General features: G+C 34.6%; 3 protein-coding genes across 3 annotated transcripts; 1 reads left to right on the plus strand and 2 right to left on the minus strand.

The window, feature by feature from the left end:
- Positions 1–1309: 1309 nt before the first annotated feature.
- LOC132607185 (uncharacterized) lies at positions 1310–5730 on the minus strand. The gene is made up of 4 exons (XM_060321039.1): positions 5401–5730; positions 3943–3979; positions 3715–3858; positions 1310–3639 (listed from the first exon to the last, which is right to left on the minus strand). The coding sequence occupies exons 1-3, from the start codon at positions 5710–5712 to the stop codon at positions 3833–3835; spliced, it is 375 nt and encodes a 124-aa protein (XP_060177022.1). The 5' UTR covers positions 5713–5730; the 3' UTR covers positions 1310–3639; positions 3715–3832.
- A 2294-nt stretch (positions 5731–8024) lies between these two features.
- On the minus strand, positions 8025–13509 carry LOC132607184 (IQ domain-containing protein IQM3-like). Its single transcript, XM_060321037.1, has 9 exons — positions 13174–13509; positions 12924–13032; positions 10995–11060; positions 10812–10900; positions 10565–10652; positions 10103–10249; positions 9912–10004; positions 9373–9474; positions 8025–8731 (listed from the first exon to the last, which is right to left on the minus strand). The coding sequence occupies exons 1-9, from the start codon at positions 13380–13382 to the stop codon at positions 8264–8266; spliced, it is 1371 nt and encodes a 456-aa protein (XP_060177020.1). The 5' UTR covers positions 13383–13509; the 3' UTR covers positions 8025–8263.
- Positions 13510–15797: 2288 nt separating this feature from the next.
- LOC132608304 (uncharacterized) lies at positions 15798–16828 on the plus strand. Its single transcript, XM_060322345.1, has 2 exons — positions 15798–16229; positions 16445–16828. The coding sequence occupies exons 1-2, from the start codon at positions 15798–15800 to the stop codon at positions 16826–16828; spliced, it is 816 nt and encodes a 271-aa protein (XP_060178328.1).
- The last annotated feature ends 728 nt before the right edge of the window (positions 16829–17556 follow it).

Below are 17556 nucleotides of genomic sequence, written 5' to 3' on the forward strand. Positions count from 1 at the left end.
AAAAAAAAAAAAAAAAAAAAAAAAAAAAGGGGGAGAGAGAGTTGTTGGGCCGAAGCCCAACAGCCCCAAAATGGGCTGGGCCCATTTGATTTACTCCTTTTTATATTTCATTTTCATTTGATTTGTACTGGGTGACTAATATTTTACTTTGTTTTGTTCTTCCTGATTTAGATGAACTTAGTGAATTTAGTGAATCAATTTTAACATATTGGGTAGTAAACCTAGGAAAAAAAAACTCACAAATCAACCTCTAGAATATTTTACCCCCCGAATAATTAATGACATAAATTCATTTTGAGTTAAAGGAATCACGTTTTATTCTTATTATACTAATTTCAAGACATCACTAATGTGCGAATGTAATTTTAGACATATTTTAAATAACCCTTCAAAGTTTGAGTCAATCATGTAATATCCTTAATTAAGCATAGTTAAAAAAAAAAAAAAAGGGGGATGAAGAAACTTACTAGTTATTTTGTATCTCATTTATATTTTTTGAAACTCAACGTAAATTAATATACCATCGTTCAGAATTGTTTAAATATTCATTAAAACACTGCACAAATTTGCGTTTTCTTCTATTTTTTGCAAAATCTTATTTTTATAGTATATTTTTTATAAGTTTATTTTAAATAGAATTTGAAGTTTCTTTTTATGCGAATTATTATATTTTTCTACAAATTTCATTCTAAATAGCATTTTTTTTAAAGTCTTAACAATATTTATAAATTTTATGGCATTTGAAGTCTCCTTTTATACAAATTATTATATTCTTTTCTATAGATTTTATTAGCATTTTATTTAAGAGCCTTAGCAGCACTTATAAACTTTTATTTCAAATAGTATTCTAAAATCCCTTTTATGCGAATTATTAGTCCCATTTCATTTTTTCGTTATTTAAAATCTTCTTTCTTTATAGAAAATGACGTTTTTAAAATCCTCTTTTGCATAAATTGTTATATTTTTTTACAAGTCTTATTTGCACAAGCTTTCCTTTAAAATTTAAACACTATATCCAACATTGATTAATTAATCTAAGTTTAGTCGGATAACCGTGAGTTAACGGATTCTAAAGGATGCCTAACCCCTTCCCTTTAGGATAATATAGAACCCGTACCTAGAATCACACTGGTTAAGCAGACCATTAACAGAGGTTTAGTTTTAACTTTACCTTAGTTAATAATTAGGTGTCCTAATTCACCGTAAAAAATCAATTAGGTGGCGACTCCTTTAAATAAAAACAAATTTAGGAATCACCAATATGTTGTACTCCGCTCTAACCCAGGTTAAAATGGGGTGTGACAAGGACTTGTCAATCATCAGTCCTGTTAAGCAGATTATTTTGTTGTAAGACAGGTAATAAGGGTAGAAATGCAAGTCCCAAATGACATTTTATTGGGATGTAATGTCCTTGGGCTGCCTGCTCACTACAGACTCCAAATTAGTTGCCTTGTTCCAAACTATACCATGTTAAAAAGAAAAACATATTACGTTATGCTCTCTAAGGAGAGTCCTGAAAGCACCAGCACAAACTCCATTAGTTCACCAACTGCTTCAATTAGTTTGTCATGATTCATGAAGCCGTTCAGCAAGTGTAGGCATAACCGTGCTTTTTTTTTCATGCTTCAGTTAATGCATAATTTTTTTTCATGTATGGTAGAATAAATAATTGTTTGCGCCAGATGATAACCTCAATTTGCATTTAACTCGTAGTATCTGAAAAAGAAAAAATCAAGTCTTTATGCCAATCACGGAGGATACTTCAGAAATCTGAGCCTTTAACATCAATTTTCTAGTCCAGACCAACCTTCATGCGGTTTTCCAACTAACAAGATTTGGTCAACTCTGCTTAAGAAAGAGCTCAAGACGAGATATTCATACAAAAACTTTGCTGTTTCCTTTTAAGAATAATGCTTAATCACTCATTAAAGGGAGGGAAGCTGCCTTAAACACTGTCTAAGAATAATGCTTCAAAGAAAGTGATGAGAAAAGCTATTAAATGTACACCTAACAAGCTCGGAGCATCAAAATAAGATAAGAGAGTAGGACCAAACAACTCTCTTTATAAAATTCTAAGCCGAAAATTTCCGCTCTCTTTAGGATATCAACAAGAATAACCTTGACGTCTTCGCCTAATCCAATGACCTGAATATTTAGAATTCAATTTGACTTCAAACTGAATTATGAATGTTGAGAATATAACAACAACAACAACAACATACCCAGTGAATCCCACAACGTGGGGTCTGGGGAGGGTAGAGTGTACGCAGACCTTAACTCTACCTTAGGTAGGGAGGCTGTTTCCGGAAGACCCTCGGCTCAAGAAAAGGCATATGAAAGGTCAGATACGGGCAAACAAATCAAAGCAATTATGAAAATGAAAACAATGAAAGTAAATAAGCCATTATAAACCAACAGATACTCGCAGAAATCAAGAGACAAGAAACTATAGAGCAATAAAACTACTCGTAAGAAAGGATAAACGCGACTACCTACTAGCCTTCTACCCTAATACGATAAAATAAAATAAAAGTGTGCTCTCTCTAACATCTTAAACTTAAACTTATAGATGAGATGGTCACATGCTTCAATATGATATCAAAGTAGGCAGAAGAGGTCTTGAGTTAAGTTTCACTGCCACCCCATTATCAAAAAAAAAATCACATGCTTATCCCATAAAAAAGAAGCAAACTCGCACGTGAAGGGGCGTCTTGAGAGTATAATTAAGTAAATAAAAAACTGTTCAATCTAACAGCTTAAGCCAGACTTTTAGATGAGATGGTCACGCACTTCAATAATGAAATTCAAAAATCTTAAAGCACCCTCAATTAAATAAATTTGTGCCCTCATGTAGGACTCAAAAGCCCACTTAGTTAGAGGCCTAAGCTTACAAGCTAAAAAGAGGTGGCAAGCTGGAATCCTAAGAGGAAATGCATCAGATGTATATATCCCTTAGAAGGCAGTGCCTACTTTTCTTCCCATTTGATATGTCATGAAGAAGGATATTCCATAACAGAAAAATGTTATCACGTGGACCAAGGGTAAAATTAGGAAAAATGCTGCTAATTGAAGCATGGTGCTCAATAATAGTGTCAGTGAATGTTAGAAAGTATGTGAGGAATATGATGAAATTATGCAAAACTTTTATGTGACATCAGAAAAGAAAAGAGTTTTCCTAGTTTTAAAAATTTCTTCTACTATTATTTAATGAAACAGAACCAGCTGCGTCCACCTCAGAAAACAAAAGACATCCCAAGAAAAGGAGAAATAGGTCATTCCTACTCAGCTAGGAATGGTATGTAATAACCTAAAACTAGCAAAATGACCTTAGTTACAAGAACTACACCGGGGAGGCATGGACAACAAGGCCCTACACCTTATGAAGAGAACTCCTCTCAACATTATCAAGGAAAGTTTTCTAGCTTTAAGAAGATCCAACAGGTTATCCTATAAAGGCAGAACGTCTAAGGGAACAGACATTGAAATATAACTGGTTAAGAATAGGCATGGATTAAAGTAGTGTTCCCGAAGACAATAGCTCGGATGAGCATACCAGCATACCTGTATTCGGCGAATTGTCCACCTGGCAGATTCTCTATTAGCTAATACATGGCGCAGCCTTCTTCCTTCCTTCTCTGCCTGAGCAAGCATGCTTTTAATAAGAAAGTTTAAACATCTAAGGAATAAGTTTAAAAGACTGTAAATTTTAAGCACCTCAGTCAATTCCTGCCTCGATTTGGTGCTGGTAACTAGTGGATAATTTGAAGCACATACAAAACTTGTTTTGAGATCAGATTCATCTTCAGACTGATTGGCTATTTCTTGCTTATCTTCAAACTTTAAGTCTATTCTTTGCTCCTGTTATAAACAAGAGCATAGTTGAAGTCTATTAAAAGACTGGGCAACAGAATTGCGAAAGAAATCAGAATGGCTTCAGGGAACCTGTTACTGTTTTCACTGCCCAATAACCAATTTGCTCCTGTGGTAAGGAATAACCAGTTACACACCATAAGATGCACACACGATGATATGTAAATGATAGTTAAATCTCCATTAATAGGCTATGGTATTTGATAAAAGAACTCAATTTAATCTCTTCGCGAGTGACATTATTAAGAAAATCCCATCAACAGCTAAACTAAGCCCATATCAAAAAGCAAAAAAGAAAACTAACCTTTAACTCCTAGACAATAGAGAAAACCCGCAATAAAGTAATTCACCTCGGACTGTCATACCTTAAACTAACATAGGAAACAATTCACAGTGTATGCCCTTAAAAAGCTAAAATGACAAAGAAGCTACTCCTCTGTCCCAATTTATGTGGCATTGCACTTCTCGAGATTCGAACTATGTAAATTTTGACCTAACATTTTAAAATGTATATTTTCAACATATTGACGTGAGAAGAATTGCAACTTATAGTACTTATCAGATAGATTTTGAATATCTAAATTTAAATTTTGAAATATTGAGTTAATCTAATCAAATTTAGCCTAGTAAAACTGACTCTCAAGAAGCGAAAAGTTCCACATAAATTGTGGCGGAAGGAGTAATCACTTATTGATGTTGTATCAGACATTATGATCACCCAATGCTGAAGAATGATCCATTTCCTACAGAAATAAAGAGACAATAGCCATGAGAGTATTCCCCTGTTCCTTTTCCCCTTAATTTCTTGATAATCCTCAAGTCGTCCATAAGCAGAATTACAGCTCAATTTCAATTTTTTACACAAGATCGAATAGATCCCCAGAGCAGATATATGATGACCTTATTAAGATCCTATATGTATGTTATTTCAGAATAGGGAATCACACTAAGGGTGTGTTTGGTATGGAGGAAACTATTTTCAATTTTCTCATGTTTGGTCGGTCAAAAAATTTTAAAAATATTTTATCTAGGAAAACAAGTTCATAAAAATGAAAAAAATGATTTTTCTAGTGGAAATACTTAAAACAAACTCCATACGTAGCATTTCACATTAATTGTCTCATTTCCACCCTCCAACAACCCCATCCCCCCACTCCTACCCTCCACCCCCACCCCAATAGTATTTACTTAGATTATATATAAAATGCTTTTGAGACAATATTTTTCTGCTCATTTAACAAACACCAAAAAAAAAAAGTAAGAAATCCAATTATTTTGCATGCAAACAACATTTTACGTGAAAAATATATTCCTTCATACCAAAAACACACCCTAAAATGAAGTATAGGAGCCATAATTCCAGATGTCTAGAGCTCGTACCTTTAAGTGCTGAGCACGGAGTTGAAGCAAACTAATTGACAATACTCTTGAGGTATACATTAACAGTGTAGTATCAGTAAAAAGATTCCTTACATTGCTATAAATTACTATATTGAAATAGAACACATTCATGAATCAGGATACACTTACACGAATATGAGCGAGTTCAATGTCACCAATAACGGAATGGGACAAACAAGCTAACACCTCTGCTGCTTCCCACTCACATTCCACCACTTCATCTTCATCTTCATCCTCCATATCGCCTGAAAATGTACTGTCCGAAGCAGATGGCGTTGTTTTGTGTATCTCTTCGTAGTTCATGAGCAGAAACAAAGACATGAGGGAGCAAGGTTTGTGAAGAATGTTGAGAGAAAAAAAAAAGAGAAGAGGAGAAGGGGTGAGGAAGAGACACGTGTCCTGCCAGATCATTGAGACACTAGTCTCAAAGGTTAAAGCCATGTATCTCTAAGTGCCATATGTTTCAAGCCCTCTATTAGCTGATGTTTGCAAGTTATATCCTTTGAACAACAGATACTCCATCCGTTTTATATTACTTGTACAATTTCTCATTTCCACGTCCTTTAAGAAATTTTAAATAATAGAATATTTCTTCAATAAATACACTCTAATCAATATTGATATTTTCAAAAACATTAGTATCAAGGATAAAATGAAAAAATTAAATTAGATTAAATTAATCTTAATTTTATAAATGGTTAAGTAATTTGGGACAAATATTTTTAATAGGAGTGTCAAATGAGCGGGTTGGGCTGAAATTAGCCCAACCAAAATGGGCTGAGGTGATAAATGGGTTGGGCTAACATTGACCCAAAAGTTACTTGGGTTGAAATGGTTGGGTCATGACCCGCCCAACTTGACCCAATTTTTTTGAAGGGTCTATTTTCTAGAAAAACATTTTTTTTCGTGGAAAATATTTTCTAGAAATATAGTTTTCACGAAAAATATTTTTGCGGATTTTTCAAAAATATTTTTCAGGAAAACATTTTCCGTGGTAAATATTTTCGAGCAAAACATTTTTCATGAAAAATATTTCCCTTCATATCAAACACACTACAAACTTATAAGACACATGATACAAGAAAAGTGTATACATAAAAAAAAATAAAAAAAATAATAAAAAAAAGAGTAAACTCAAGCAATAAAACAAAATTTAAGTAAATCTTAAAAATGGGTTAGAATTGGGCTAGTATTGGGCTAAGTTGGAGATCATTTTAAAATGGACTATGTTGGGTTGGGCTAAAATCAGCCCACTGTGAAATTATCTTGAGCCCAACCCATAAAATTTTGAGCGGGTTGGACGGGCAATCACCTTTTGGGCCAAATTTGACACCCCTAATTTTTAGTAATGTGGACAAGTAATATGAGACGGAGGGAGTAATTACTCTATAGTGAATACCACAAAACTGGCCATAAACTATGCAAAGAGGGAGAATAAAATGTCTTATAGAGAGAGACAAATAAGCAACCGAAGAATGTCATCTGGAAAAGTTCAATGGACCCATAATTTCATACGAGTGATAGTTTAAAAACCTTGCAATTGAAGCGTGTGGGCTATGAAATTCAAGCGAACCCAGAACTTCAGTAAAATCGTGAACACACGGCCAGCAATTATAGCAATATCCACTACAGCAGAGTGGAATGACCAAACAGCCCTCTAAGCCAGACAGGCATGTTGACGATGACCTTTGTGCTATTCTCATTTCTTAGATAGTAATATATGAGAAATTTGAAAGATTCAGTACATATGAAAATATCATTACCAATAACGAATAATATCTGATTCGTATTTTTAAATTTTTGATTTAGTAGTCATATCTTGTAGGACTATATTGTAACTTTTTCCTTGTATTTAGATTATGTTTAGATAAGTCCTTATCTTTTTTCTTAGTTTACCTCCTTGTTGTAGAAGTTGTATAGAATCTATATATACTCAGTTTACAATCAATAAAATACATTGTTCTTTTTATTTTACTGTCAGTTTTATATTTTATATGGTATCAGAGCCAATTAACACTCGCAAGTATTTTTTTTCGATAAATTCTTCCACCCTTCCCATCAAAATTTCCCCACACTGTAACCAATTCAGATGCCAACACCAACATAAATAGGGCAGCATTCCAAATATAACGTGTGTTTAACTTGCTTATTATGCGTTACTATGACTAAGTACTAAATCATAATTATGAGAGCAATTTCGATTTTAGATTTTGGTTGAAGGTTTTAGATTTTGATTTAGAATGAGAATTCACTTACTGCTGAAATATTAGTTGTAAATACTCATGTGAGGAGATGCACATAGTACTCATTTGTCTCAGACCATGCAATAGTTGAATTTGTACGTGAAATCTCTTTGTTTTAAAACCTAATTTTATCCTTTGAACTAAGCCGATATTGCCAAACACTGAAAATTCATCTATCTCATAATTTGAGATATTTAAGAAGTGTGAGTAAATATATCTCAATGCCATCATCAAATATTGTATATGAGTTATCACCTTTTATCTAAGGAAGCTGTTCATATAGGAATTGAGATGACAAGAACCGAATCTCTTTTTCATGTTAGTCAAAGCAATAAATATTTTCCTTTTCGTGTTCGTTGAATCAAAACACTCGAAAACCAAATACTTAATTGCCTATACTTGGTGTGAGTACTTGGGATAAATGAGAATATACGAGAGACATGTATATTTAGAAACTTTTCGATCTCTAGTCTGTCTACAATTGCTGTAAAGTTGTTTTACAAAAGTCTATAATAGGAGGCATTCAATATTATTGCTAATAAAATTCTCCTTGGGCTAAAGGAACTACCAAGAACAGTACAAACTCAGAAAGTAAACTAACAGCAAGTTGAAAGACAGGAACAAGAAAGACCAAAATGAAGTAACTACTACTTTGAACTCACTACAGCTTGTTGCAGGAAATATGGAAACTAAGGCTTTACACAAACTTTGGTTCAAGAGCACGTTACATCACCATTGCACAAAACTGGTTAGGCACAAGTAGGTGATAAAAGAGCATCAATTGGCCTAGGAGTTGATGATGCAGAACAAGGTCTAGGTGAGAGGTTCGTCAGTTCCAAGGCCTGATACCTTAGTTCAGTCGGGTAGTCAGAAATGCATCCAATCCTTGGGCCAGCACCTGTTGACCATGCCAGGGAGAGTTGATGACCCAGTTGATACGACTTTGATGACTTCTTCGAATTAATCCTTTGCAGTATTGCAGTTTTTGGCACCTCCGCTCTCGGGCTCTCAAGACCACCCGAGAGTGTTCTCTTATAGCTACTTGGCTTTTCAGCTTGTGGACTTCTCACTAATTCTGAGGAGGTATCTTTTTCCTCTTCCTTCCGAATATCAACTTGAGAAGAGGATTCTGATATAGTTGAAAGTTCAGACACAGAGTGACTGTCAGATGACTGTCCCTCTTCATAGCTCTCATCTTCTTCTTTTGGCCTTTTTATCTGGTAACAGATAACATTGACAAGGATTAACTCGGTTTATAAGAGGATAACTAATCACAACCATTCATAAGTAAAATCGTATGCAAAGTAGACTACTAGGTAAGGAGAAGCAGCTTTTCGTGATCCTTTGGCTCAATTAGGATTGTCCCATTCCATCAAAGGGAAGCATCCATTAGATTAAATACAACAGAATGGAACATGATGAGGAAAGATTTAAAAAACCATTACATTTTATTAGATCGATTGGAACATGGTAAGGAAAGAGGAAATAAACCACGGTTACTAAGCATCTGAACCCTGAAATGGAACCAAAGCAATTATGTACTATCGGTTATCAGGTTATCGGATGTTCAGATTTACAGAGGGCATTGAGGGAGTTGATAATTCTAAACATAAGATTAAGCGTTCTCTCTTGCTTGGCTTTTGTTAAATCAATTTTTCGGGACAAGTAGCCCCAGGGTAGGTGGTGACAGGCTTGATGGGACAGCGGCCTTAAGTCTCACTAGGATTCTACTTTCTATTTATTTGGCATGGTATTGTGCCTTTACCTATATTAATTTCCAAATTTAAATAGTGAAAAATCAGATGTACTGGTGTTCCAAAACAGTACAGTAAATAGGAAAGACTCGGAAATCACTAACCTCAACCTCATCCAGGTTGACTCCCTTTTCCTTCAGAACTGATAAAAAGCTGTCAAGTCTATCATCAGTTGGCCGATAATGCCCGCTATATGCTGAAATAGACTGAAAAAATTAAAATGTCAGAGCGCAGCAGTGTGCAATCTAAACATAGTGAGCAGTACTCAGGTTTCGTTTTCAAGCTACATGCTTATGATTCAGGTGGCATTATCCGGTTTCTTCCTCGCCGAAAATTTGCAAATAATACAGAAATAGGCTTGCGAACAGACACGGAAACAAAATGGAAGGCAATTTTCTCTTCATAGAGCTTTCATCGATATGAAATTAAGAAATTCTGCACAAGGTGGTATCTCATTGAACATTTCAAGTATATTAATGTGGAACAGAAAGTGTTTTTCAAATCCATAGACATAAACATTGTTTCATAAGGCTGAGAAGAAATAACTCCTAGATTTTGACAGACCTCCATTTAGATCTCAACACAGTTTCGAAGTCAGGCATATGCAATCTAAAGATAGTACAACGATATAGCAGATATTTACCTTAAGTACCCCATCCTTTACCACTAGTCTTCCAGCAGCTAAAGTAGCCCCACCAGCAAGAAAGCTGGAATGATGAAATATTCCTTTCTCCTTCTGAAAGGCATTTGAATAACAAAACTTTTGCATTAACAGAGGAAAAACAAAAGAATTTGCAGCATAATCATCATAAAGCATTCACGTAGTAAATTTACCACTCCAGCATAGAGTCTCTTTGAGGTGCTCATTACGAAAATCCATTTTGCCCCTGGCAACCCATTGGTTGTATCAAGATGATTTCCAGTTCGGTTATGCAGTATTTTCCCATCAGCCACTACATATTCATAATGTTCTCTCTCTTGCTGATTATAGAAAGATAAGCAAACAATTAGGAGCTGCATGGCAATATGAAACAATGAGACTCAGGAAATTATGCAGAACTTACATCTTCACTTAGTAGACAAAGTACATATCCTTATTTTTAATTAAGGACAAAAAGTACATACGAGAACATGTAATAGAAGTGAATTAAATATTAGCTAGTGTACATTAGAGCAAATCATATGTATCAGTAAAGAGAAACCAATGTCGGCACATAGATATAAGAAGCCATTTGTATATTGATGCTAAACATCGTGATTTGCATTGCAATAAGTAACAAAAGATTCAGCACATACTGGTCCAAGATACTTAATACTTTGTTTCTGAAGCTTAGATCTCGGACATTCTTTGAGATCAACCTTTTTGCCATCTCCAAGATCCAACCTGCAGATGTTCCAAAAGTTTTTAGTTACTCTTGATTCTTTCTTACAAGTAACTTCATATCATGTTGAATTATCAAGCTGCCATCCCCGACTATTTACCACCTAAAAATATACCATACAAACTTTGCGATGTACCAATTCCTGCATTCAGCATTCTTACCAATAGAAAAAGGGCTGACCAGCATCAGTTTTACACCACTCTTCATAGTACAAATGCAAGCTATGCCCGTAACGGTGGCGTGGGTCAATCTGCAGTTACCACAAAACTAAGGTCAGAAAAATACAAACATTAATAATGTTAATGGGGCACATTCAAATAAAGCAGCAGTGGGCAGCGACTCACTGCTTCAATCCAGTGCTGAAACGCTAATTTCTGAGCTTTTTCATCTCTGGACAATCCCTTACCAACCTGGCCAAAACGTAAATAGAATCAACCTTCAAAAGTATTGACTAATTTGAGCCAAGAAAATTGTCAAAAATAGAAAAAAAGAATAAGGTGATTAGCTTTTTACACGACTGTGATATGAAATGAGCTTAAATTGAAGTGGGAACTTATATAGTTGACCCCAACTTGTTTGGGACGAAGCGCAATTATTTGTTTATTAGCTTTTATACATGCAGATATATTTTTCTCCCTACGCTATTACAAATTTTATATTTGTATAAAGAGAAGGAAAACCTTTTTTTTATCACTTTCTCACTGTTAATTTTAAAAAAAAAAAAAAACATTTCTTTTTACTTTGGTTTCAGGCAATGGCGGATTTTCACTCAGGGGGCTAGAGACAATTTTGAATACCCTGAAACACTTGAGCTAACCTTTTGCATTTGTTCAGGTATTCAAAAGTTAATATATATACATAAACACAGAAAAGCTACGCTACATATACAATGTAATTTTTTGCCGACAGTGTTCACCCTGTAAATCAAGGGCGAATTTATGTATAAATATTGGGGGACGTGAACCATTGGTCTTTCAATGTACATATTTTTTAGAATAGATCTAATATTACTTGATGGCACCCATGCTACAAAAAGGTCTTAATGATGCATTTGGTTAAAAGCTTAGTTATTTACCAAAAGGAATAAAGATCAATTCTCACTTAATGCTTTAGAGCCTGTTTGGATGGGCTTATGCCTATAAGCTGTTTGGATGGGCTTATGCCTATAAGCTGTTTGCAGCTTATAAGCTAAAAAAAATAAGTTGGGGTAATCTAACTTATTTTTTTTGGCTTATAAGCTGTTTTCAGCTTATAAGCTGCTTCAGATAAGCTAAGTCAAATGGGCCCAATTATTTTTTTGAGCTTATTTTAAGCACAAAATAACTTTAAGCAGGCCAGCTAAACACTCAAAAAAACTGAAAACAACTTATAAGCAACTTATAAGCCAATCCAAACGGGCTCTTAGTAGTGCACCCATGTTCTTGAATCAAAATCTGTTTGGCTTGTTGTGTATTTTCTTTTCTCCACTCTCTATAGAAAAAGACGCCTCTTTTGTTTTTTTGGTGTGTCATTTGTCATGACTGTTTAGTGACAACCCATATTTCAATTAAATCCAAATTTGACACAATTCAACCATTTGATAGCCCTAGTGAATACTTATCGGCTTATAGATAAGACAACATTAAGTAGAAGTTGTTCCACGTTAATTGTACGCCATTACTGCACTATTCTTCTTTTCTTTTTCTTCTTTGACAACGACAGTGAAATTTAAAGTAAAATATATGCTTTTAGGAAAAATTCAACTATTTAGGTTGACGAAAAAAATCGGCGCACAGCACCTGAACCCTTCAGGTTTAGCAATTTGTGTACTCCTAACAGAAATTAAGCTAGCGTTTGGCCATCAATTTTGTAAAACTTGAAAAAAAGAGTATTTGAAGTTGCGTTGAAAAATAATTTTTGGAACATCTATTTTACCTGAAAAAATTTTGAAGTTTTGTGATTGGAAGAAATATTTCACCCAAATACAAAATTTGAATTTTTTTTTTTTTTTCAAAACTGATCAATTTTCATGGACAAGCAATGTTTTCATTTGAAAAAAAAAAAGCATCCAAAATTTTATGGCCTAACGGGAGCTAAGCCAGCGAACCATAGATTTTGGATCAGATTTTGAAAAAATGATATTCAAAATATTTTGAAGTTGCAAAAATTGGGAGACATTTCACTTTCACTCATAAGAATTGAAGTAAAATGCATGTCCAAACACTAGTTCAAGTTTCAAAAAATCAAATATTTCAAAATCCATGACCAAACAGGAGCTAAGATTGTGAGGATACCTTGGAAGCATTTAAGCTGACACGATTCCACCGTGAAGCCGCCGTCTCAGGTACATCGAAGAAAGAAATTGTACTGTGATTCAATCTAGCATAATCTATCGCTTGCCACCTTCAAAAATAACAATACTAAGTGTCAGCAAACATCCGAACGTTTAAAAACACAAGATTCAAAGGATATTTTAATAAATTACACACATCTAGGTGACATTTAAAAGTCTTATGTACTGACTAGTTAAAGATATAAACTTACCAGAGTTCTTCAGCAACCAAAGCAGAATCTGCTAACATACGCCGGGTGCGATAACTCCTGTATACCTTCTGCATGGTCAGTGCCGCTTCCGTATGACGTGTCATCATCTCATCTCCGGCGGAGTCAGTCCACTGACAATTCCGGCCATTAGCAACATTTGTACTGTCCAAAAAGGAGTTAATGGATGGAATGTGAGTTTCGAATTCCATTGGAAATGAATGGACGTGCTTCTCGTGAGATATAGGAGTTAGTATATATAGTGGTTGTGGTCAAACTTGAAAGTTTCTGCGAGTTTGCCAGTAAGGACTGGGAGCGAAGTTACTCGACGCTCATTTTTGTCCTGTTCATAAAGTGAGTTTCAAGTGCTTTTCACTATCTTAAAAATATTGATTGCTAAAAGTACTGTTCCCTCCCTCCGTCTCGAAGTAAACGTCACCTAGGGGTGTTAAGTAAACGTCACCTACGGGTGTTCACGGTAAAAATCAATTCAAATCGCAAATAAATAAAATGCTAGTTGGTTGGATTTAAAATTTTAATAAACCGATAATGTATAGTTTGATTTAGTTTTATTACAAACAAATCGAAGATATCACCATTTATTTTATTGCTATAAATAAGTATTTTATCTGTTCTAATTTATGTGACATAATTTATTTTAGAGCACAAATTTTAAATAAATTTACTTTTTATCTGATCTAACACTTCCATAGAATTTGAAACAAAAAGAGTACTACTTATTAGTGGTGTCAATGATTTTTCAAAAATCGGTTTTTTTTTCTTTCAAAAACTGATTGAATCAACTGAAATCAACTTTTAGATTATTATTTTTTTCAATATAATGCTATAATTGTACCAACTAATTAGGTTAGATTTTTTATTTTATAGAAGTTACCAAAAATACCGAACTGAACCAAATAAAATATATTTTTTATATTCTAAGTTTTAAATACAATGTATTAAATTGTTTCTACAATTGGCCTTGCCTTGGGATATGCTTTAGATAGAGAAGGCTACAATTAAAACCATAACCTATTCTACCTTATTGTAAAACAATATATAAAAGGTCTCAAACATTATAATATATACTGTAATATCTAGCTATAGTTATAGTAGACTAAAGGTTTGTCATTTCGTTTTCGTGTTTTTCTTCCCTCTTTACTTTTCCTACAATTTGGATCGGAGGTGATTATTCCGTTTAGCATTGGTAGTATCTATAACTTTATTTTCTATAATTTTTAATTTAAAATTTGGTGCAATTGCTCTTTCCCTTAACCGAAATTTAGATATACTAAACTAAGGATAAAGTCTACATCACTCATAGAATTACACTAAATATGTTATTATAGTGGTTGATAAATTGAATACTTATTGTAACTTACTCCTAATAAAAAATAAAATCATTTATTAAACTTTCCTCGAATTAAAAACGAATAGATACTTACCATCTAACTATAATCTAGTGTCATAAACATTAGTCTTTTTTTATTCCAACCAAATAAAATATTGTCAAATGGTCACATCCACGGAAAAGTACCCCCATTTCTGAATTTGGAAAACCAAGAAGGAAACAAAAGGGAAGCAGGGCCAACAGTTATGTCATTAAATTAAATTGACTCCTCCTACTAACCATTTCCATCTACCCTTCGTCAAAGTAGGTTCAAGCTAAGCTCATTAGTTAACAAAATTAGCTATAAGAAGGGGGGGAAAAAAAAGAAGAAAAAGAAGAGCGAAACTTCCTATGGATTTGGTACAATATTATTACCTCCTTTCTTGAATTTGGATTTGGTACAACATTATTATTTTCAATTCACAGTTTTTTGCAAATAAACAATGACCACTTGTTAGAGTTCTCACTACTGTATATATATACACGATCATTTAAAAAGACCCAGCAAGCCGTTTTTTGAGTTCTCTGTTGGACTTATACAGGCCAGCCCAGATTAGTGTGAAGTAGATTGGGCTTTATTTTATTTGTACGAGGTCAAGCTCAATGCTTGAGTCCAATCTTTCTACTTAATTGTATAGCACTCATTGTACGCAATTTTGACTTGAATAGAAATGAAATAAGATTTTTTCTCTCTCTTCTTCCTACTCTACACAGTTCATCTTCTTGTACAAATTCATGGTTTTCGTTTAATTTTCCGCTGTTAACATGGTATCAGAGCGGGTTAATTGAACTCGCCTCTTCATTCTCTTTCGAACGATGTTACCCTCAACATACATTTCTCTCAAATTTGAAACCCTAAATTTGATCGATTTTGCGATTTTTAGTCCAAAATCGAGTTTACTGGTTTGTTTGTGTTCGGTTTCAACATAATGTGTTGATTTGTGGTTTTGATTTGAAGAATTTGTGGACATTTTTGAAGTTTTTTTGTTCCAGTGTGGTTCAATTTTTTGAGAAATCGTTTCGAGATTTGCTAAGAAATTGTTGTTATCAAGGCCGTGCCTCTTTCGGTTGCAAAGAGGAGTGGTATTTTTTCGATTTTCCTTGATATTTTGTCTTAGTGTTGCTTACATTGTACACATCGATTACTTAGGGTTTCTAGAATTCTCGATTGCGATACTATTTTCGTTCTGGTTTAGCTGTGAAAATTAAACCTGCTTGTTATTACTATCATTGACCAATGGCAATTGAGACCATTGAGATCCCTGCTAGTGCTGGTACCACGAACACAACTATATCTACTGATTCCACTCGTATCTTGTTTCATCCTGACGATTATACGCATCAATTTCATCTTTTATATGTGCATCCATCTGAATTGTTAGCCTCATCTCTTGTGTCTGAATTATTTGATGGAACATGCTATGGGAGTTGGCACAGGTCGATTTTATTCGCTTTTTCAGTTAGAAATAAGCTTGACTTTATTCATGGTACTTCTGAGAGACCTGCTGAAGGTTCTCCTCTACTAAGACAATGGCAGCGCTGCAATGATTTAGTTGTTGCTTGGCTAGTCAATTCTGTAACTAAGGAAATACAAAGATCTGTTGTCTATTCTGAATTTGCTAAGGACATTTGGAGAGAACTTGAGGATAGATATGGTAAGGCTGATGGGGCAAGACTATTTGAATTAAAGAAGAGCTTAGCTCATATTTCCTAGGGGTCCCTGGATATTGCCTCTTATTTCACCAAAATTAAGCAGTTATGGGATGAATTAGCTCTATCTCGATTCACTCTGCTAAAAAATGCAACTGCATTAGTAGTGCCAAATCTGAGGAGGAACAAAGGGTCTACCAGTTCCTCATGGGCTTAAATGAGGTATATGTCCAGGTTAGGAGCAATACATTGATGATGAAACCTCTACCCTCTATTGACACCACCTATAGCATCTTTTTGAGTGATGAGAAACAGAGGCAAGTGTGCACAAGCTCTTCCTTTCCATCTGAATCTGCATCTTTCCATGTTTCCTCCTCCAGTAATGGTGGTCCTAGGCCTCAATTTAATACCAAAGCCAACTATGATTCCCAAAAGACTTCCCTGTTTTGCAAATATTGCAAGAGATCTGGACATCTCATGGAGAAATGTCACAGACTCCATGGTTACCCTTCACATTTTAAGTTCACCAAGAGTTCAGGTCCCAAGAAGGTTGCTGCTAATGTTGCCTGTGATTATTCACCTGCCTTGGTTCCTTTTGCTGAATGTTCTGATAATTAGTTTGGCACATCTGGTTTGATAAAGGATGAGCATGCTCAGTTGATTCACCTCATGCAGAAGTCTCATATCTCTCTTAGTTCCTCTCATTCTCTCATGGCTTCTGCCCACTTTGCTGGTAGGATTGCTACTCACAGTGTTTTGCTCAAACCTGCTTTATTTTCACAAGTTGATAGTTCTATGTGGATTATAGATTCTAGGGCATCTGATCACATGAAATCTCAAATATCTCTTCTCTTTAACATTAAACCACTTTCAATTCCTTGTCTAGTTTCATTGCCTAATGGGTATAAGGTCAAGGTTACTAATACTGGTTCCTTAACTCTATTTCCAAACTTTACCCTGCACAATGTTCTATATGTTCCTTCTTTTCAATTTAATCTCATATCAGTATATCAACTAGTTTCTCAGTTTAATGACATTGCTCAGTTCACCAGGATTGTGTGTCTATTTTAGGACCCTTCACTGAAGAAGCCACTGGTTCTTGGTAAATTGGACAATGGTCTATACAAGCTGAGGATCACTCCTTCCTCCTCTACTGTGGAATCTCTTCCTGCTTCTACTTCATCTTTATCTGCTGATTGTTTGTTATCTTATGACTTACCTTGTGATGTTGCTCTTGTTTGTTCTTCCACATCTAGTTGTAATTCTGATCTGTTACTTTCAGTTTCCCCTGATGATATCCCTGTATGTTCTTCTGCACGAGTGAATAAAATGAATGTTGTTTGGCA

Source organism: Lycium barbarum, chromosome 8 (genome assembly GCF_019175385.1).
Source record: "Lycium barbarum isolate Lr01 chromosome 8, ASM1917538v2, whole genome shotgun sequence".
Taxonomy (NCBI): Eukaryota; Viridiplantae; Streptophyta; class Magnoliopsida; order Solanales; family Solanaceae; genus Lycium; species Lycium barbarum.